Genomic DNA, 22,827 nt, shown 5'->3' with positions numbered 1-22,827 from the left:
ATGGATTTGAAACCACAGCTGGCAATTGGCTGGGCTGGCTGCTTTGAAGCTTCATCCGCCTAGCGGCTGCTGTCGCAAAAAAAGCAAGCAAGAATGCCAGTCAGTGAAACCAGGCTTCAGGGTTTGCGATGCCCTTGAGCCGCAACCAGGCAGCTCTGTGCTGTGCCGGATGAGAACCCCCCTCCCTCCAATCTGTAGCTGCCACTGACAGGCACATTTTAGGGAGGGGAGGCAGCAGCCACCACCTAACTGTTGCCATTCTGAATCCTGTCAAGGCGGTTTACTAACAAATACAATACAATAAAACATCATAAATAAATATAAAAACAAAACACTCAAGCATAAAACAAACATGGAGGATCCTAAACATGGGGTGGCATGCAAGGGAAGAGGAGGGCGGGAGGGGAGAGAGTGAGGGGTGGCATGCAAGGGAGGGGAGGGAGGGGGCCCGGCATCTGGACATGACCCACCCACCCTAGCGGAGGAAGAAGGAAGGGGGGAGGGGTGGCATGCAAGGGAAGAGGAGTGAGGGAGGGGAGAGAGTGAGGGGTGGCATGTAAGGGAGGAGAGGGAGGGGAAGCAGCAGCCACCAACCTCCGGAATGTGGACATAAATCTGACATTTAAAAAACCCACACCACTGGAAAAAAAAGTGGGGGAATACTTTAGTCTCCCAGGTCATTCCACTGCTGACCTAAGAGTGGCTGTCCTCAAACAGAGAGGCTTCAAGAGGAGATTTCAGTGCAAGATTGCTGAACTTGAGTTCATTCACAAGTTCAGGACATCAGGCCCCCCCCCCCCCCCCGCCCCGGCCTAAATAGGGATATAAGATTCTTAAGTCATTGAAGATGCCGATGTTCTGGCCCTGAGCATTTCCTCTCTGCTGTAATCAACCTAATTACAATGTTCATTGTATCTTTACATTGTAGGTTCCTTCTTTACACCTCCCGCCTTTTGATTGAGATACAAAGACTGTGAGATCTCCATTCCAATCTGTATCTGATGAAGGGAGCGTTGATTTCTCCGAAGCTTATACACTCAAAATCTTGTTGGTCTCTAAGCAGGTACTATCCAACTGTCCTCCAGATGACAGCCCCCAACTCAATTCTCAATGAAGACTATCAGAGGGGGCGGAGCATAAGCTGTTTCAAGAACACTTGTGTCAAAACCGATGTATAAATATCATACATAACCACGTATCTAAAATGGAAAGGAAAGATCTTACCATTTGGAAAGCACTACATTCTCACTAAATCGGGGGGGGGGGGGCAGACAGCAATTCCTGTGCTCTGTTTGAACCACTAATTCAATATGCTTTTTTAATCATGGAAACTTGAATTTTGTGGTGAGAGTTTCTGTTTTTAAAGAATAGACGTTTTTAAAGAATAGACTTTTTAAGAATTCAAAAAGGTTGTGTGTGGAATTTTTAAAATAGAAGAGCATGGTGGCTGTTGGCCTAAAAGCAGATGAACGCCACACTTTATCTGTTTGCCCTACTCAGTTCTGCCAAGCTGCAATTCCACCTGGGTCAAGGTGGATTCTTTAAGGTCATTGGCACTCTTTTCCCTAAGTAACCCTGAAGCAAATCTCCCGTATAGTTACTGTGATTCACCAGAAGTTAGGCTTGCCAACTTCCAGGAAGGAGGTTGCCAACTCCCACCATTATTAGGTTTAAGGAAGACTAAGACAATAGGGAGTCTGGACGAGAGGGCGATCTGGCTGCAACATCTGTCACCCCGTTGATCGCCAGGGTTGATTTGGATGATCTGGCTGGCTAGGGGGGTGACCCCTACCTCCCTCGCCGCTTCATGTGTGTCCCTCCCGAAGCTGCATGCTCGGTGGGAGAGGACGACCATCCCAGATAGAACGAGTGTACCGTTCTTTGGTCAAGGGTATACGATAGCTGCGCTCCCCTGCTACAACCTCCAAACAAGCTGAAGACAATAGGCCGGGAGTCATATTGTTAGGACAGATCTCATAACAGTTACATGCGGCAGTTCAGTATTAGTTGGGCATCACAGATTGGGGCAGGGGGTGCCACCTGCAAAATGGTCTGGGAAGGCAAAGAAATTAAAATTGAATTTAGGGGGTGGCCTAAATCCAGAGGTGGAATCCAGCAGGTTCTCACAGGTTCCCGAGAGTAGGTTACTAATTATTTGTGTGTGCCGAGAGGGGGTTGCTAATTGGTGATTTTGCCACGTGATTTTTGCCTTAGTTACGCCCCTCCTCTCAGCAGTAGCGCACAGAACTTGAAGCAGTCTAGCAGGAGGTGCATCGGCGTGTGTGGCAGCCTGTGCCTGCGTGCATTCATTTCCCACCCAAGGACCGGCGCAGCGGCTGCGTCCTTGCCACAGCCCCGCCCAGGAATGCCCCGCCCCTGAAATGCCCTGCCCCCGCCCCGTCATGCCCCGCCCAGCCCCATTGGCGCTACGCCACAGTTTGAATCCCACCACCATGGGAACCTGTTACTAAAATTTTTGGATCCCAGTACTGCCTAAATCGCTTAATTTGCTCTCTAATTGTAACACATCTAATGTGGTGTATCTTCTGAAATGTGAACGTGAAAAGTTGTACATGCAGGAAACCTCAAGAAAATTACGTGTTGCTTGAACACGTGTCAAGGAATGCAAGGAGAATGCTTGAACACATGCCAAGAATCAAGAATAAGGTTTCTGAGGCACCACTGGTAGAATATTTTCTACAACAGAAGCATGTACCAGATTATTTTAAGTTCACTCAAATACACATCAAACAAAGATTGAGGCAATTGGAGGTGAAATATGTGTTTCAGCTTGGAACAGCACAACCCTGAGGGTTAAACCATAGTATGGATTTGGCTGCCTTTGTTTAGGATAGTAACAGATGTTTCCATTATATGGACTTTCCCTTTAAATTGGGAGTGCCTAACGGCAACGTTGTTTACAGCAAAGGACAATAGCACAGCCTGAGAACAAATGTCAGAAGCCTGTCCCAGCATGCTTTGGACTGTAAGGCTGGTGGATTTTCTAAGGTTATGTTATATTGTATTGAAAAATTGACATTTCTTATATGGATAACTTATTGATTTACTGTTTGGTTTAGAAAAGCAGGAGCGTAAGGCTTTAGTGGCTGAGAAAGTGGTACAGCACACAGTGGTACAGTGGTACAGCACACAGAAGAGCTTTAACTAAGTAAGTGGTTTGAAGCTCCTATGCAGACGTGACAACAGCACACAGAAGAGCTTTAACTAAGTAAGTGGTTTGAAGCTCCTATGCAGACATGACAATGTAAGAGGTGAGGTCATAGCTACGCCGAATGGCTTCATTTAACTTTGTGACTTATTTGATTTCCTAAAGGTGGGCTTAGAAGAGGTAAGCTCACAAAGAAATTCTTTCTTTAGGATTTCTTCACTTTTTGTGTACGGTTATTGGAAAGGGAGAGGAAGCATTTATATTGAAATTTACATTCTTTGAAAAATGACATGAATATGAAAGAGTTTTTTTCCTGTACTCCCATATGTCTGATTGGAACGTGAGGAACAAACAAAACAAAAACCATTGTTAATTTTGAATTGCATATATCAAACATTTGAAAACTAAACCGGTTACCTTAACCTAAAGCTATTGGTGCAGAGTGGTTTCTGTAGAACCTTCAGGTAGGGACTGCAGTTCTTCTGGAATTTTAACTGCTCTCCAGGCTACCAAGACCAGTTCACCTGGAGAAAATGGCTTCTTCAGAGGGTGGCTTCTAAGGCATCATCACATCCCTGTTGAGCACTCACTTTCCAGGCTCTGCCCTCAAATCTACAGGAATGTCCCAAAATGGAGTTACTGGTCGCATTCCTAAGCAGAAGACTCAAAGGGTCAAAGGAATGGCTTGTTCATTTAAGGAAATTGTCCATAAGAACATCAGACCATCAGGGTTGCCAGCTCCAGGCTGAAAAATTAGGAGATTCTGGAGGTGGAGCCTGAGGAGTATGGGGTTTGGGAAGGGGAGGGACTTTAATGGGGTATAATGCCATAGAGTCCACCTTTAAAAGTGGCTGTTTTCTCCAGGAGGACTGACCTGGAGATCAGTTGTAATAGCCAGAAATCTCCAGCCACTGGAAATTGGTAACCCAAGGCCCAAAGTCCATCTAGTTGGGCATCCTTTTCACACCGTACCCAACCAACGGGGCATAATGGCCAAGGCCTGACCCTGATGTTGTCATGAGGAGATAAAAGCTTCTGAACTTAAAAATAAGATTGTATTCAATGTATACATTTGTGATGCTAGCATCATAGGCAGTCCAAAGAAAATAACTGGGCTCGCAAAACAACAGCCCATTACAAATAAATATCTGATTCTCCTTCATTGTTTTGAAGCTCAATCTGGAAACTGGGCAGTCCAACTAGAAAGGAAAACTAGCTCTTGCTCTGATTGCCTCATCTGCATCTAACTCAGTTTCTTGCATTGCATTGTTTTCCTGACATTCTGTCACGCTTTAGCATGAGCTGCGTATATAACTTGGTATGAATCAGGGAGAGGCTGGCTTTCTTGTATATTATAAATAATGACCATATTATAGTAACATATTGTAATATGAAAAGGCACTGTAACGTAGCAGTCAGGGTGCCAGACTAGAATTCTGGTGTGTCATGAAAACTTGCTGGGTGACCTTGGACCTAGCACTTCCACAGCCTGTCCTACCTCAGAGGGCTGTTGTGCATATAAAATAGAGGAAGAGAAAATAATTTGTAGTATCCTGGTTGGGATAAAAAATGTATTACAAATATATCTCTGTATATATTTCACTGATTCATGCCATCTACTCCCAGGCCACTGGCTTTTTTTGGAACCTACCCTCCACCTGTGCCTAGGGGTTAGGCAGGAGGAGGAGGAGGGTGGCCAATCAATCAATCAATCAATCAATCAATCAATCAATCAATGTGGGTTTTTGCATATTGGTTTGTTTTTAGGTATTTTTTAGGAGATAATTTATATTTGTTTATGATGACGTTTTTATGGTAACGGGTTATGGGGGAGGCATGCTTGTATTAGGTAACCTGTCCTGGGATGTATTTGAAAGATGGAATAGAAATTTACTAAATAAAATGAAATATATTTTAAAATGATCATAGATGTACGTATGAGTTTTTTTTCTACTCAGATATACGTTATATTAGCAATGCGTAAGTATAGGTAATCACATAAGTGAAAATACGACTTGACTAGATCCCCCCTCCCTTCCCACAACTCCCAGTAACTATAGAAACCAAATCTTCCTACGGATCGCTTCAAGGAGAGTTCCCTCAATCAACGCAGGCGTAAACAGACAGTTCAGTCTCGGGAGACGTTACCGTTACGTAGCTCCTCCAATCAAAAGATTTGGAGCCGTTCGAGATTGACAGAGATCGGGTAGGCCAATGGGAGGATATATTTGGACGGCAAAAGACCCGCCCTCCCACTATCTCCCCTTTCTCTGTTTTGAAGGCAACCTCATTCAAACCCTTTGGAATAACGATTGGGCGAGCGCGACTACGGACGAACACAGCGACCCAATGAACGTCGCGAGTGGGCGGGCAGGCAGAGAGCCAGTCGGTAGGAGAGTGACAGATGGGCACTGCAAAGCCACGCCTTTCGAAGGCGCGGGAGGGAACTGACAGAGAAGAGCAGCCAATCAAGAGGAGGGGGCGGGCGCCCGGAGGCCTCTGCTTTGTGGTGGGTAAGTGGGGGGAAAAGAAGGGGCTCCAACACCGCCCAATGCACACCGGGGGTGGGGGGGGGGGAGGAGAGAAAGATATATGATATGGCTTCATTTATGATATATATGTTGCATTGCCAAAGGGATATTATATGCATGAGATCCCCCTTCCCATTGGGGGCGGGGCCTGGGGAGGCCATGAAGTGTGCGGGGGTCAGGGTGGGGGAGAGGTGATCTAGGGGGGAGTCGGTGTTTGGGAAGGGGGTCCTTATAGGGGCAGGTATAATGGGAAGAAGCAGAGAAAAGATGCAAATTGGAGGGAGGTAAACATGCACCCAGGATGGTGGATTACTTATGGGGGTGGAGGAGGAGGGATGGAACAGATATTATTTGAGGTCAGAGAAGAAAATATGCTGAAGGCAATTAATTTCAGAGGCAGTTTTAAAGGACGGAGGTGTTGGACAATGAGGAAGAGCCTAGTGAATGGAGCTTAGAGCAAGGGGCATTCTTGTTTGGGGCACCATTAATTGAATTGTCAATGGAGGAGGGCTTTTGATAAAAGTATTTGCGGAGGGAGTCCCCGCATATCTGAAACTCAAAATCAAGATGGAGAGAGTCCACAGCATGTATTTGTAAAATATCAAAGTCAGGCTCACATTTAGCTATTGGCATCGCTTGGGATATTTTGGAAGGGTGCCCACGTTATGGTGGTCATTTGGGGTGAGATTTGTGGGGGGATTGGGGAGGAGAAAGGTCTTGGCATCAGCCTGTCTCTCTTGATATCTGTTGGGTCAGGGATGGTATAGTAATCCAAATGAAAGAGATGTACAATTGTAGTCAAAACCAGCAGGAGACTTTTGAGTCCCATTTTTCTGACCCTCAAATGGCAAAGGTTGGTTGCTTGAGGGTAGATAGTAGACCCCCAGACAGCAGAGGTGAGGTGCTACCCCACAAAGGTCCCAGGTCATTTCAAAGCATCTCTGGGAGCCTGACTGGAAAAAAAATTCCTTTTTATCTCAGACCCTGGAGACCTTCTGCCAGTTAGATGAGATAATTTGGACCCAATGAACTATATAAGCCAACAGTTCACCTCAACTAGGATTCAGAATGTGACCCAGAAGTTGAAAACTCAACCTTTCCTAGCCCTTCCCATAAAGTTATTCTGTCCCCCTCTTCTTTTTCTTGCATCCCAAGGCTGTAAGGGCTCTAACACAGTCCTGAAAAAGGTACCCCACCAGGATGGATTTCCCCGACCACAGCAAGAACCTGTTGCAGAGTCTGCGGAATCAGCAACACGAGGGTTTCCTTTGCGATTGCACAGTGCTGGTGGGCAGCACCCAGTTCCTGGCCCATCGAGCCGTGCTGGCCTCGTGCAGTGCCTTTTTCCACATGTTCTACAAGGAAGGGCTGGATAAGGGGGACTTCGTGTGCATCAACAATGAGATTGTCACCCCCCCAGCGTTTGAACTGCTCCTGGAATTCATGTACCAAGGTGGTCTCTCCTTCAACGATACTCCGGTGGAGGACGTTCTCGCTGCTGCCAGTTACCTGCACATGAATGACATTGTGAAGGTGTGTAAAAAGAAACTGCAGGCCCGGGGTATGGCTGAAGCAGACAGCACCAAAAAGGAAGAAGAGTCCCCGGCCAGTTCAGAACTTCTACCCAGCACTTCTAAGTGCCAACTGCAGGCCCCCAGGGCACAGCTGTTGCCCTCTGCACCCCTGCAGCCTTGTGAAGCAGAGAAGAAAAATGCAGAGGAATGGAAAGGAGTCGAGAAAGCTGGTTCTGAGAAACCGCTGGCCTCCACGCTGGATGCTGCGGACACCACCCAGCCTGGCATGGAAGGCGATTCCCCGCAGGCTCTTCCCCCAACCAGACCCCTCCAGCCAGCTATCGTTGACATCTCCCTCTCCAGCCCCAGCAGTTCCACTGAAACTATCTCACACAGCTGCTTTCCTCTGGGGAACATTGCTGAGGGGCCTTCTAGTATAGACACTGCTCCGGAGAAGTATGCGGAACAGCGGGAAGGCAGCATCCGTGTATTCTGCCAAAAGGAACCAAACAGGTCCTCCGTCAAAGTCAAAATGGAAGCCATTGTGATCTCTGATGAGGAACCAGATACGGCTGAGCAGCTAGAGGGCCAGAACCTGGAGATGGGGCTGGAAAGTGCGGAAGGAGGGTCAGCTGGAGGCTGCAGCCGCCACTTGGATAGCTTTCCGGAGCCTGGTGGGCTGGAGGAGGTATCTTCAGAAGGCAACTTCCTGACTCAGGAGCCTGTTCCCTATCACATGATCCCTGTGCCCAGTGGACAAAGCTTCTCTAACATGACAATTCCATCATTGCATGAACAGATGTATCTGCAGGACTACGAGGTTCACCCTAACTTTGGCATCTTCACAGAGGACATGCCCACTTGTAAGACATGTGGAAAGACCTTCTCGTGCTCCTACACGCTCCGGCGCCATGCCACAGTCCACACCCGGGAGCGCCCCTATGAATGCCGCTATTGCATGCGGAGCTACACCCAGTCCGGAGACCTCTACCGGCACATCCGCAAGGCGCACAACGCAGACCTGGCAGCTAAACGTTGCAAACAGGATGTGGAGAATCCCTTGTAGGGTGCCCACATCTGGGCCGGAGTCTGCAGTTCCACTCAATTGCTCCGCAGTACAAAGGCCAAAATTTTTCTCGTTTTTGAACTTTGTGCAAAAAGCCACAGTATCTGTAGCTAAGTGACAAAGAAGCCTCCTTTCACTGACTGCTTCGTATTGTTCTTGATTTAGCCTTCTTACCCTGTCTCTCAGTGTAGCTCCATCTTTTTGCCTCAAATATTTGGTGTTGTTTTTTCCACAGGGCAGTTTTTTGGTCAACACAGTTGAGATCCCGGCTTTGGATCCTGCACATGGTCCAGAAGAAGCCACACAGTAGGAACCGTTAGTATCTTGGAAAGATTTTTTCCATATCTGTTTATATGCAAACCAAGTGGCTTTAGGAAACGTGAGACTGGAAGAGGAAGGAGATCTCTTGCTGCACCAGACATGTGATCCTGGCTTCGTTTTTGCTCAAAAGAGGGCGTGGAAGCTTTTTAATGATGGCAGTTTGTAGGGGTTGCAATTTCACTTAAAAAACCCTTTGTAGTTTGTTCAGATTGTTCAGAATATGTCACAAAGGGGGAACAGCACCCCAAGAGGTGTGAAGGCCCAGGGGGAAAAAAGGAAAATGTAAGGGGAAGTATTTTTCTCTGTTGTTTCCATAGGATTTCCCCCCCTAATTATCCAACAGAAAGATTGAGAAATTTTCGTGAAACTGGAAATAAAAATCTAAGAAATATTTTCTATTTTTAGAATGAGTAAAATACTTCTTGAGGTAAGGGGTTTTTGTACTCAAAATGTAACAGCATGGGGAAAAAAATCCATGGATTTCTGGTTTTCCAAAGGGAAATTTGGGAAGTACTTAAAAAAAACACCTTATGAAATATTTTCTGTTTTTGAAGGAGAACAATCTTACAAAGCATTTCAGTCATTCCAAATTTACAGCATGAAAAACATCTGAGAACTTTCTCAAGAACTTGGCGTTCTTGATGTTCTAGAGTTTAACTTAATACACAAATATACTGTAGTTCTACATATCAAAACAGGATGAAAGTTTCAATCCAATTAACATGCATTCTTCTATTTACTACAGAGTTTGTTTTTATCTTCAAATTTTATTTTTTCCTACCTGTCAGGTGGCAAATTTTAAATATATTCGTTCTGTGGTAGCACAAGGGCAGCAGCTTGCAAAACATTCTCAAATATTGGGTACGCTTACAATTTTTCTTACAAAAAAATAAGAAATTTCTACATGTAAATTCCCTAATATGCTAAATGGTAACATTTTGTATGTTAACTAAGACAGATTATGCATTTTGTGTTGTTAAATCGGTAAAATAGGGTTAGGTTTGATATGAAAGTAAGTACTTCAAATTTTTCCAATTTTTTCCTCACCTCCCTCCGCAATGTGGTGTAGCAATTAAGAGTGGAGGACTCTAATCTAAAGAACAGGGTTTGATTCCTCACTCCTTCACACGAGTGGTAGATTTTAATCTGGTAAACTAGGTTTGTTTTCTCCGCTCCTCCACATGAAGCTTTCTGGGTGACCTTGGGCCAGTCACAGTTCTCTCAGAACTCTCTCGGCCCCGCCTACCTCACAAGGTGCCTGTTGTGGGGACGAGAAGGAAAGGAATTAAGGAGTTTGTAAGCCGCGTTGAGGCTCCTTTTGGTTGGAAAAATTAGGGTATTAAAAATCAACCTTTTTTATAATCAGTTTTTTCCCTGTAATTTCAACATTTCCTGAAATTTTACATCTCTGTGCACAGCTCTGAGAAAGCCCCTTGCCTGGGCCTGGTGACATCTTTCACTCCTGTAGTGTGGGCAGGGAAACATTGGCTAAAGTGGGCTGGGTGATCCTTTTTGGCATATGAAGTGTAGGAAGGACTAATGTACTGATGTTATCACAGACTCCGTCTCCGTCGGGGCTGCATCCAGCTCATCCCAGCACTACCCATATTCTAGTGTTTTCATGTTACAAAAGGAGGAAGGGAGGCAAGAGCTTGGCCAATGGGTCCTCCTGTACAGCTGGCATAGCTGGGAATTTGAACTCCTTTTTTCCCTCAGCTCTTCACCATCTTTGTGCTTCAGATTCTCAAGCCTGCCAATCCAGAGCCATCACTGCCAATTTCCAGCTCTCCCCACCAGGACTCCGTAACTGTCCCAACATGTGTTGTATATTCCTCCAGCCTGTTAACTCTCAGCGGCCTCACTGCCAAAGACTCACTGTCTCAAGTAAAAAAATAAATAAATCACCAAGTGGGTCTTGCCACTCTGTCTCCTGTTGTGTGTTCTTATCTCTGTGTATTGTGCTTACAATATAAATGTAAACCATAAGCATCTTTTACTTAATAATGCAGCATGTTATTTTTTTTTTGCGTATTAGAACTTCAGAAGACTATCAGGTATACCTCTTGTTTTTTCCTCTTCTGTCTCTTCTACTAGAATCACCCAATAAAACTGAAGAGCACTTCATTGCCTGAGAATGAAAGCCGGACTCAAATGGCTTAAAAACAGTATGATTCATGGTGGCGAGACAGAACCTCCATGGTCAGAAACAGTAGCTGTCCATACGTTAGTTGCCTGGAGCCAAGCAGTGTGGGTGAGCTCCGATCTTCAGGCCCTGCTTGTGAACTTTTTAAAGTATGTTGCTGTTGGCCACTGAACTACAAGAGGCTGGTCTGATCCAGTAGACTTATTTTCCGAAGGTTATCCACATTGTCAAAAACTTCCTTTGTGCTTGCAGTTCAAAACTGAACTGGGTGTCGTCCCCCACTCCATTTCCAGTACAAAGCAATTAGACCTTTCAACTTACAAAGGCAAAGGGAGAGAGCAGTGTCACACTGCAACGAACCATGACCAAAAGGAGTTCAAACTACACAGTGCTTTCATTTTCTCTTCTTTAAACTGGATTTGGTTCACTTAGGCTGTTTTGGCGTGGTCATAATGCCCCATACATGCTGAGGTGCTTTTTCCCCGGTTTTTGGTGGGCGTGAGGGAGAAACCGTGGGTTTTGATTTTAGACGGGAGGTTGAAAGTGCCCCGAACGGGAGAGAAGCAATTCTCTCAAACTCACATGGATTTTAAACAGGGATGGGTGGGTTTGAAAGTGCCCCGAATGGGAGGGAAGAGATTCTTACAAACACACATGGATTTTAAATGGGTGGAGGGCGCCAATTCTGTCAAACACCCAGCGCCTGTTGATCGGTGGGGCGGGCAGAGCAGCGAGGCAGGAAAAGTTGCCTTGTTTCTGCTGCTATAGTGTTTTGACGTCAACGGAAGCACAGGGGCATTTCAAAAGAACCTCCAATTTGGCAGTTTTCGAAAGCCAGGGGGAAAGGGCAGCGCAACAGAGGGGCAGACCCAGTGCAGCTTTGAGGACCCTGAAGAATTCCAGGCTGCACTGGGATATTCCCTGTGCTAGCAATGGTACAATTTAGCTATGAAAAAACAGCCTTAGAGCCTACCCCGCCCCTCCCCCGGCAAAGAATCTGGAAAGTATAGGCTCCTAATCATGTTCCTTGGTCCAAAGCAGAGGTGGGATCCAGCAGGTTCTCACAGGTTCCCAAGAGTAGGTTACTAATTATTTGTGTGTGCCGAGAGGGGGTTACTAATTGGTGATTTTGCCACGTGATTTTTGCCTTAGTTACGCCCCTCCTCTCAGCAGTAGCGCGCAGAACTTGAAGCAGTCTAGAAGGAGGTGCACCGGCGTGTATGGCAGCCTGCGCCTGCGTGCATTCATTTCCTGCCCAAGGACTGGTGCAGCAGCGGAGTCCTTGCCACAGCCCCGCCCAGGAATGCCCCTCCCAGGAATGCCCGGCCACACCCCTGTCGTGCCCCGCCCAGCCCCATTGGTGCTACGCTACAGTTTGAATCCCACCACCATGGAAACCTGTTACTAAAATTTTTGGATCCCACCACTGGTCCAAAGCCTTGCAATTTAAGACATCTTAGAGGTGTACTTGCACACTGAGCATGCCTATGTAGTTCTCTTCAGTCCCAGCCTTTCTGCCGCATGAGTGAAAGGGAAATAGGCAAACAGGGATACCTTAATTCAAAACAAGATTGCAAACTCCACTTCCCTTACAGCTGGAAAACTACATGGGGCTCTTCTAGGTCCCCAATATAGCACCTGTCCCATGTGTCAGGATAGTGGGGTGGGCTACAGCCCTTTAGGGCTTGTGGCTGGCAGGTGTAGGCCTGAAATGTAGGCCTTGTGGCAGGGATGGAACTAAAGGGACCATCCTTCTCTGCAGCTTTTGCATTACCACCTGAGCACGTGCAAGGAGAAGGACAAGTGGAGCATAGAGAAAAATAAAACCACTGTAGACGTCACCAGGAAACCAGCGACCCGGCCATATTGTGTGTATACGTGTTTCACCCCTTTTTTCATAGCCAGACTGCTCTTTTCCTGACTCCCTACCGTCTCACCTGAGCTGTACCCTATGCAGAGGGCACACAGACCTCCCACATTAGAACTTGTTCTGTTGCCAAAGGAGGTTCACAGTATTGCTTAGGTGGCCCAGAGCAGACTTGGGACTTTTACATATCCTTCTCTTGCTGCCTTCTTGCTCTCCCTGGCATGAGAGAGTACTCTCAGCTCTCCCATAGGAGCTGTGGGGCTCACGCCACAGAGACGGCAAGGGAAAGACCCACATCTTTCCCCCTGCTCTGAACCAGTCAGCAGTCCTGGTTCTGCAACAAGAAAACTGAGTACCCGTCATTCCCATCTCGGCACCTTTGCTCTCTCCTCAGCGCACAGACCAATTTCTCAAGGGGGTTCCAGAGAACTGACTGAGCTACAGTCCCTGGGTTGAGAGGCTTTAAATTTAGTGGCTTCTCAAACCATCTAGTAGAGTAGAGTTTGGATTTATATCCCCCCTTTCTCTCCTGTAGGAGACTCAAAGGGGCTTACAATCTCCTTGCCCTTCCCCCCTCACAACAAACACCCTGTGAGGTGGATGGGGCTAAGAGAGCCCAAGGTCACCCAGCTGGCGTGTGTGGGAGTGTACAGGCTAATCTGAATTCCCCAGATAAGCCTCCACAGCTCAGGCGGCAGAGCGAGGAATCAAACCCGATTCCTCCAGATCAGAGTGCACCTGCTCTTCGCCACTGCTCTTCGCCACTACGCCACTGCTGCTCCTATCATCAAGTCCTATCTTGATGATGAAGAGAAAGGTAGGAGAAATTGGGACTGCTTCGTCATTAATAGGGGTGCAAGATAAACTGAGTTTTATTTCTAAAGCACTTGTCCGTGATTCTATCAAGGTTGTGGAGAAGTAGGGTTCTACAGCAGAGGCTGGATCAATATCAGCAGCTTCACGGTGGAATACTGCTGTCAAATGCTAGCACATAAAACTTCATGTGAAGTGGAAAACTTAGCATGAAGAGGATTTAACCACCCTGTCTTTTGCCTTACCAGAGTTCAACTGAAGGGAATGTTTAATATGGGGAAGCATGTTATTATTTTAGTATCCAGCATGATATAGAATTGTGAAGACCTGGAAGGTTGTATATTGTTTTGTGTCACAAGACTGACTCGTGAGCTGTTTCCTGCACACCAGAAACACAAAGGCTGGCTCATGTTCAACAGGGATGAGGAGAGAAATCCTACACACTCAAAGGTACTCTGGTTCATAAGAAGGTTACATTATACATATGTCATATTCCAATATTGTGTGTGTTTGAGTGGGGAGTGATGCACAGGGGATGTAATGGTAACATGGCTCTTTTGATTGATGGGGACTGTAGACGAGTCTTTCCGTGAACCACGGGATGACTACCCCAGTGTTACAGCTTTCTGATGTTTTTAAGAAGCCAAACAGTCTGAAAGCATTTCATCACATTCACCACCATGTAGTGGCTGTCTGGCATTAATTTGATTTCAAGATGGGGGGGTGGGGGCAGGGAGAAGGAAGAAGGATTTTGGATTTATACTCCACCTTTCTCTCCTGTAAGGTGACCTACAGCTCCTTTCCCTTCCTCTCCCCACAACAGACACCTTGTGAGGTAAGGGGCTGAGAGAGTTCTGAGAGAACTGTGACTAGCCCAAGGTCACCCAGCAGGAATGTAGGCGTGTAGAAACACATCTGGTTCACCAGATAAGCCTCTGCCACTCAGGTGGAGGAGTGGGGAATCAAAACCGGTTCTCCAGATTAGAATCCACCTGCACTACACCACTTTGGCTCTCAATAGCCACATGGCTCTTTTGGATTGGTGGGATTGCACATGAGGCTTTTCGTGAACCACGGGATGACTAACCCAGTGTTACAGTTTTCAGAAGTTTTTAGAAGCCAAACAGTCTGAAAGTATTTTATCAAATTCACCCCCTTGCAGTGGTTGTCTGGCATTAATTTGACTTAAGATGGGGGAGTGAGGAGGATGGTCCAAGTCAGTTAAGATACTGCCAACTACACAATGGGCACTATTGAGAGGGACATACACCTGCATCAGCCTCAGAGAAACAAGAATCAAAAAAGACATTGGTGAAGCTAGCCTTTTTTTTAGGGCTGTTCCAGAAAAATATCCCTGTGGATTGTCCCTTATTGTACACCCTTTGCCCTTCATGGCCCTCAAGACTGCTTTCTCCTCTTACTTGGAATAAGCCTCCTCCCTGCTTATCACTTCCCTCTTCCCACTCCAAAGAAAAGAAAATGTGAGCCAATAAGTTTGCACAAGCAGCTCTTTATCTGACAAGAATAAGTTGCTTAGTACCCATAATGCATTTCAGCCTGATGAAGCCCAAATGCAGCCAAACTGTCTCTCCAGCATTCCTAAGATGTAAACTGCAACTGAAACTTTTAACTTTCTCTCAAGAGTGAACAACTCCGCAATCATCTTCCCTTAAAAGATGTTTCGCTTAAAAGATGCTTGTTGTGCTGAGGGGCCAAAGCAAGATATAGAGAGTTTTGGTTTAAACCCTCTAAACTCTTCCTGCTTCGTTGAAAGCATCTTTAAACTCTTACACCCCTCCCACACTATCTTGCTTTCCCCCTCAACTAAATCAGCCCCACAGAGCCACTATTTGCTCAGCTGAAGCAAATAAGGCAACATACAGCATGCCTTACCATTACCTCAGAGCACATAGCAAGGCCCAAAAACAGACTAGGTGAAATGGTTAATGCCACCTTCCAGATACCATGGTCTTAATCCAAATTGCCAAATGATTAATTGCAAAGAAAAACACTTGTGAACAGGGAACTCCCATCACCACATTTGACTGCAAGAATGCTCCTTCATTCACTGTATTAGGTCATCAAAATGGGGGCAGTTCTCGTCCCGTGTGAGCCAGAAGGGCTTTCCTTCCAGACTAACCCCACTAGCAGGAGAGACATCTCTATTTGTGGCAGACTGCTCAACCTAGGTTTCAATTACAGGTTGGTCCAGAAGGAAGAGCAGCTGTTTAAACTTCCCGTTTCTGGCCATGCAGCACGTGACTCAGGTACTTCGCCTTATCAACTTCTGATCTCCACTAGTCCAAGTGTGCTGTAGTAAGCTAGATAATTCCAAGTACATTAAAACCAACCCCACAAAAAAAGCAATGCAAATCTTAAAAGCCCAGTAAATAGTGTTGGGATTAGCCAAAAGACTTTGGACCAGAACTGTAGAACTGCAAAGTTTACTATATAGGCCCGTGTAGGAGTCAAAAATCTCCCAAAGAGCTCTGCTGTAAACCAGCAACTGATGTTCTGTAAAGCTTGTTTTAAGGTCTTGACAAGGCACTGGCTTTCAGGCCCACTATGCTCCCGCAAGCTTAGACCCTAAAAAACATACATAGCAGTCAGCAATACTGTTTAAGACATGTTTCAAAAAGAGAACCATATCCATAAAAGTGAGATTAGGAAAAGAGATTTCACAGTGCAAAGACTAGCTTTAAAAATGTGCATTTTCTACTCGAAATTGCCCATGTTAACAATTGTTTCTCCCTTAAAAAGTGGCTGACAAAAACAAGTCTTTCCAGCACTATAGAAAACATACATGTACAGTACTGTTGCGAATTAAACCAATCCATTCGTTCCCTCTTCAGCGTGAGAATGCTCTCTAAACTCTGGTTCTCAGTCTGCAGTGAAGCATCCCCTCCTCCACACTTTCATGTAGGATTTGCATCTTTTAAAAGAAAGTACCCACCGATGAGAATCGCGGCAGCTTGCAAGAAGCCACCACCTACCCAAGGGAGGAGGCAGGCTCTTTAAAAGTGCATCAATATTTTAGCATACTGTTAGAAGGGTTATTAAATTAGTGAGAACCAACACCCAAAACAAGCCTTCCCTAGAATCCGTTCTTGGTTGAGTCAATGAAAAGCCATCGTCTAAAGCCAGCTCAACCCATGATGCTTGAGAGGGTCATAACTACAGCCCCTTATCAACCGTGTCCAAGTAATCCTTTGATGTATCAGAATGCAGATCAGCCCAGGAAGACTTCAGAGAGCCTAGAAAGAGTTTTGAATGGAACCTCTGTGATCCTTCCAGAATGTGGCATCCCCCTCCCTAAACCCATCACCCAACACATCTACTTGTCTATTGTTGAGACAGGTCTCCTTCAGAAAGATCTCCAGGGGTTTACATGCAACGCAGCAGAAGAGCAGTAGATCCACATAGCCATTTTGAGAAGAATGCAATCCGGTTTATAACAGAAGGTGAGTGGTGTGGTCAGAGAGACACAAACCAATTTTAACCAAATCATATCCTTGGCACATCTTGGGCTGTCAGCCAAACATTTCCTGTGAAGCGTAGGTCATGTACAGGAAGCCATCTTCATCTTTGTAAGTTGAATACACTTCAGACATGGGGGATGACATGTTAACCATACTGCGGTTATTATCAGCCAGGAAGTAGAAGGCTTGGGTAGAGCTGATGGACATTCTGTTTCTGGGGAAAAGAGCAAGAAATATCATGTTTTATGCAATGAGAGTATGTTGTTTTTATTCTGTAATATTCCTGGGGTCTCAGTGAGAAAAGCAGGCAACAAAGTATTTTTAAGAAGGCTTGTAATCATACCAGTTCTCTTACCCCATTCTACGCATGACAAGATTCTTCCTCTCCACCAAACCAGAGTCTTTTAAATCCCATTAATATATCTGCAGCTTAAACCAGGCCCTACATACCACGTGGAAATACTTGCAGCCTTCCAGATACTTAACCCTTGGTTGTATAACCTGTTGGAGCCATCTGGACACCTTATTTCTTCAGGATAAAATAGCAGCACCAAGAACATGCTCAAGTGAATGCAGTCTTCCAAAAGCAAAGTGCAGAAACACTTGGTGATAATGGACATAAATATAAGCACTATATAAGTTATGCTTCATACCATCTCACCGAGCAGGCTGCCATTTTGTTCATTGATAGGATGAATAAACTGCAGTTTAGGGAAAGAGGAGTTTGGCCAAGACCACCCCGACAGGAGAAGAACAGAGGAGAGATTTGAGTTGGACCTGAGATGCCCTGACCTGGATAGCTCAGGCTACCCCAACCGCATCAGATCTAGAAAGCTAAGCTGGATTGGCCATGGTCAATATTTGGATGGGAGACCACGAAGGAATATCAAGGTTGCAACTCAGAGGCGGGCAATGGCAAACCATTTCTGGACATCTGTTGCCTTGAAAACCCTGTGGAGTTGCCATAAGTCATCTGTGACGTATTTTGTGCATGGGCCAGCTTCCCGTGTCCGACTCAAATCACAATAATGTACGCCACCAGGAAGTAGAGATCTTGAGGTAGCTGCCATGGATTCACCAAAGCCCACAGCAATTGAAAAGTGAATCAAGAGGACTTCTCACCAATACAAGAGGCTTAAGTTTGTGGCTTACCTTGTACTTAGGTGAGCTAAGTGAGTAGATAAGACTGGTGATAACTTGGATCACCTAAAAGCACCACTCCTGCCAACTGGGATTCATGCCATGGATAAACCAATCTTACCGTATAATAGAAACAAACTGGCCCATAGTGAAGTCTTCTGGAACAAGAAATTTGATCTTGTTCAAGACTGGCAATATTTTCTCCTTGGGATAGCGCTCTAGGATCACCTATAAAGTAGGAAGGATCACGGAGGCAGTCAGTTTGTTTGATAAATCCAGCTGTCCAGCTCACTCCATGTTTTGGCTCCAGCAGGAGGAACCACTTGTCTCTAGACAAACAGGGAATGGACAGAGTCTTCTGTTTGCCCCCACCATGATTCATAGATCAATTGTTGGTAAAGTCAATACCACTCCCTCCCAATATGAATATAAGATAGTGTCTTATATTAATTTTTGCTCCCAAAGATGTGCTATGTCTTATTTTCAGGGGATGTCTTATTTTTCCTGTGTTCCTTTCGTCGGGCATGCTTCCAAACAAAAACTTTGCTATGTCTTACTTTCGGGGGATGCCTTATATTTCGCATTTCAGCAAAACCTCTACTATGTCTTATTTTTCGGGGATGTCTTATATTAGGGGAAACAGGGTATCTTTCCATATTTGCTTGGCCCAGTGGTTGTACCAGTTGCTGAAAACTGGGTTTTAGGAAGCCGCAGCAGGCACAAACAATTGGTTTCAGAGTGTCCAGGTACAACTGTCAAGATTCTGGATGGGTTTTACAGCACCCATCCACACATACAGATATCTCATTTATCAGATAAAACATCCCAAATCAATCCCAATTTGATGGTGAACAAAAAGGAATGCAGAAATGAGGACTGAAGGGAATAGATTCCATTAAAGGTCTCCTGGAAGCATCTGGAAAACTTAAGATACAAAGCATGCCACCCCCTGTGCTCTGAAGGTCAACAGAAGTGTGTTTCCTTAAGGAGTGGAGAGAAATGACCCCTACCCAAGAATCCATCCCAATATTTCAGTCATTGTGACTGCACTTTGTGCACTCAGGAACCCATCTGCATTGCACATGCAGCAGAAAGGAAGAGAAGGAGTTTGGGTTTATACCTGACTTTTATCAGTTGTAAGGAATCTCAAAATGGCTTAAAAACTTCTTCCCATCCTCTCCTCACAACAGACACCCTGTGAGATAGGTGTGGCCAAGAGAGTTCTGAGAGAACTGGGACTAGCCCAAGGTCACTCAGCCAGCAGCATTTGTAGGAGCAAGGAAACAATCCTGGTTCACTAGATTAGAGTCCGCTCCTCATATGGAGGAGTGGAGAATCAAACGCAATTCTCCAGACTAGAGTCCACCTATTTTTAACCACTACACCACACTGGGGTGGGGGCAAGGAACCATCCAGCCCGAAGCATAGAGCACTCCAACTCTTGGTTATGCTAATGGATCTGGCAAAAACAGGACAATGGGTGTCCGCCCCACACCCTACTGGAAGATGACAACCAAAAGGATAGAGAGGGGAACAGCATAATTGCTACAATACATTTCCTTCTTCCTGAAGCAAAAAGATAAAAAATAATCCCCAGGTAGGATGAAGTCACAAGGGTAGATTTTCTGCCTGCCTTTCCTTCTGACTCCCAAATACTTGGACCAACCACAGATATTACTGTTATTTACTTATTTATTTATTTTTCAGATTTTTAGACCGCCCCATCCCCTAGGGGCTCTGGGCGGTGTACAACACGAATTTGTTTATTAACTTGCTTATGCTTTGAATGCTCGAAACCTAATTCCTGGGACTACATCTCACCTATTTGGTCTTGCTGTGAAAAGTGCAGTAATGGGGGGGGGGGGGGGGGCGCAATGTGTAAAGTTGCCGTCTCAGGAGCACACTCCCTTCAAATTTCAAAGTTGCAAAAGCTTGTAAGAGCAAAGCTGGCAGGTGCAGCAACCAGGCAGAGCCTCTAGTTGGCAATGCAGATATGGAGTGAAAGGCATACAACTCTTTTTAGCAGGTGATATTTTCAGACTCAGTGGTGGCAGCAAGGAGTACCCAGTTTGTTTTTGGCACCCCAGGGAGTGAAAAGGGATAGCAGCATCAAACAGACACTTGGGCTGTCTGCAGGGTTTCTAACCTCCCAGGGACTAACCTGGAAGATTGGGGTTTTGTGAGCCCATTCCTTCCTGAGGTTTTCAGAGTACAGAGTAATTCTAGGGCAGTGGTGGCGAACCTATGGCACGGGTGCCAGAGGTGGCACTCAGAGCCCTCTCTGTGGGCACGCACAAACAGAGTTGCCCCCCCGCCCACATCTAGGCTGGCCTCGATTATTAGCATTAAACCTAAGACCTAGTTTTGGGGAAGCAGTGTAGGTAACCCTGTTAAGTGCTGTTAAACCCCACTGATTTTCATGCGAAGAACTAAAGTGCGATCCTTTACCTGGGAGTAAGCTCAGTTGCTGGCAATGGGACTTGCTTTTGAGCAAACCCTCCTAGGGTCGTGATTCACCCGTGGGAAGAGTTGCACGGTTGCTTCAAAGCCGACTATCACCAAGCTTACTCCCAAGTAACGCACACCTCGGAGCCAACTGTTTTTTCTTAACTAAAACCTCAGTATTCAGGTTAGATTGTCGTGTTGGCACTTTGCAATAAATAAGTGGGTTTTGGGTTGTAATTTGGGCACTCGGTCTCAAAAAGGTTCGCCTTCACTGTTCTAGGGGGAAAAACTGACTTGTTTGTTCATGGCTCCACTCTGTGGATTTAAGCATCCACTGCTTCATCCACATTGAAAGTTAGATGTATTAATAACAACAATTCACCAATACAGAAAATTAGTGAACTGGTTAGGGATTTCAATGCACCTTAGGAACAGTCTCCTATGAACTGTCCAATGCAACTTGAGTGAAAAATTCCATTTAATCATCTTTTATAGCAGTCTCCTACCACCAGGCTTAACAGAGCAGATTTTCATCACCCTCCCCCAAGTAGACATTACCCATTGCAACAAATAAGAGTAGACCCAACCCCACATACCGGTAGCTTGTTGGTAAACTTGATCCGAATAGAAGCTACTTCACTTTTCCTAGCAGCTAGAACAGAAAAAATAAATCTTCAGCAACAATAGGGAAAACACCCTCCCACCTTCAAATTAGTTTTCTCTCAGCCAGCAAAAAAGGCCACAGAAAATATATCACAGCCCCCACCCCACAGTTCACTGCAACCTCTCTAACCAGCAGGGAGCGCTCCCAGCTGGGGAAAAAAGTCACACTGCAAAATAAGGAACATTTACATTGGCTAGGACACCTTACCAAAGGATTTTCTGTGTTTGAATGAAGGGAGCGGATCCATCTTACTTAGAAAAGGGGAGACAAAAGAAACCTCCTTTGGGAGGGGGGAGAGCTGGAAGGAAAAGGAAGAACCCTAAATTCACCTTTACCAACAAATTTACTACCGCTTAAATTTGCAGGTGAGGACAGGAGAGGCAGCAATTTCAAAATCTAAACCCTGAAGATGTGTTTCAGGTGGATGGAAGCAGAATGGGCCTGAAGGGTTGGCCATCAGGTTGCTTTTATAGTCTGCAATGCAACTGATTGGCCCTAGATCAGCACCTGGTATAAGGAAGCCTTTCCTCACCATTGCACTATGAACTGTTGGAACTCATTGCCACAATATGTAATGATGGGTGTTGAGTTAAATGGTCTGGGAAGAGAAGACAAACGCACAGAGGAAAGGTCTCTCAAAGTCCATTGATCTTCTTGATAAACAGAATCTCCCTGAGCTAGTGTATCTCTGAGTTCCTGTTCGGTATACTAACTAGGAGACAGATCTGCAAATCGGGAAGTTCTCTGGTTTGAATTGTCTCTACTGTTTATTAATTAGGTGACTGTACAAGCTATTGGCTATCAATCGCAGGTGCTCCATCTATAATATGGGAGTACTAATGCTGACCTACCGTACTGGGGTGTTGTAAGGATTACGCTTGTGATGATCAAAAGCGTTCAATACATGCTAATATGAAGAAGGAAGAGGTGGTGCTACAGGGGACGGAGATTGTCTTCTGAACCACAAAGCATAGGAGCTTCCATAGTCTGAGGCAGTGTACCTGAAGGAAGTGTCCGACCCACCGATTGTTAGAACACCAGATAGATACTCCTGAAGTCTAGCAACATTATGTTGAAAGGAGTTCCTCTGGCCAATCATGTACTACCTCTGAACTGGGAGGGTCAGAAATGTATTCAATTAATAGTTGTGCCAGTGTGGTGTAAGGGTTAGAATATTCTACCGGAATCTAGAAATCCCAGGTTTGAATCTGCATGAAAACTCACTGGTTGACTTTGTCTAACCTACCTCACAGGGTTATTGTGAGAATAACATGGAGAGGAGAATGGTTAAAAGCTGCCTTGGGTCCTCACTAGGGAGAAAAGCGGGTATAAATGAGACACAGACCATCGAAAAGGCAGGGTTGCCAACTGGCCTGGAGAAATAAAAAGCCTTTTCCCTTTAACAACAGCTGAAAGGGTCGTGATTCACCAGGTGATATTATTGATCTCCCCTTCATGACCAGCTTCAGCTGCCCATTTCCACGCAGCAAACCCTCTCTTAAAGGGACAGTGCATTTTTCTCCTGCTCCGTTGGCAACCCGACCCATCCCCTCCTGGTTCCCTCAGCAAACGACCCCCGGCTGGCTCTTCCTCCCGCGACGGGGAGCAAACTCTACTCCTTGCTTTCGCCCTTAAGGGTTTTTCTGTAAAGTCCCGTTCAGAACGGGGGATGAAA

At 45.6% G+C, this 22,827-nt stretch overlaps 2 protein-coding genes across 4 annotated transcripts; one reads left to right on the top strand and one right to left on the bottom strand.

Moving 5' to 3' along the window:
* The first annotated feature begins 5,521 nt into the window (after window positions 1-5,521).
* Window positions 5,522-10,522, top strand: ZBTB3 (zinc finger and BTB domain containing 3). 3 transcript variants are annotated; one of them, XM_048512805.1, is made up of 2 exons: window positions 5,522-5,682; window positions 6,856-10,522. In XM_048512805.1, exon 2 carries the CDS (start codon window positions 6,901-6,903, stop codon window positions 8,278-8,280), a length of 1,380 nt encoding a protein of 459 aa, XP_048368762.1. In that variant the 5' UTR covers window positions 5,522-5,682; window positions 6,856-6,900; the 3' UTR covers window positions 8,281-10,522. The 3 variants fall into 3 exon arrangements, with proteins under 3 accessions (XP_048368762.1, XP_048368771.1, XP_048368780.1); XM_048512814.1 differs by having other exon boundaries at window positions 5,632-5,678; XM_048512823.1 differs by lacking the exon at window positions 5,522-5,682 and adding an exon at window positions 5,948-5,984.
* Window positions 10,523-14,985: 4,463 nt separating this feature from the next.
* LOC125439110 (microtubule-associated proteins 1A/1B light chain 3C-like) lies at window positions 14,986-21,431 on the bottom strand. The gene is made up of 4 exons (XM_048508021.1): window positions 21,360-21,431; window positions 21,085-21,140; window positions 18,165-18,271; window positions 14,986-17,117 (listed from the first exon to the last, which is right to left on the bottom strand). The coding sequence occupies exons 1-4, from the start codon at window positions 21,397-21,399 to the stop codon at window positions 16,955-16,957; spliced, it is 366 nt and encodes a 121-aa protein (XP_048363978.1). The 5' UTR covers window positions 21,400-21,431; the 3' UTR covers window positions 14,986-16,954.
* Between the last annotated feature and the right edge of the window lie 1,396 nt (window positions 21,432-22,827).

The sequence above is a fragment of the Sphaerodactylus townsendi genome, linkage group LG01 (genome assembly GCF_021028975.2).
Source record: "Sphaerodactylus townsendi isolate TG3544 linkage group LG01, MPM_Stown_v2.3, whole genome shotgun sequence".
NCBI classification, from domain to species: domain Eukaryota; kingdom Metazoa; phylum Chordata; class Lepidosauria; order Squamata; family Sphaerodactylidae; genus Sphaerodactylus; species Sphaerodactylus townsendi.
The sequence above is the reverse complement of the archived record's forward strand: the minus strand, read 5'-3'. Positions and strand labels throughout refer to the sequence as shown.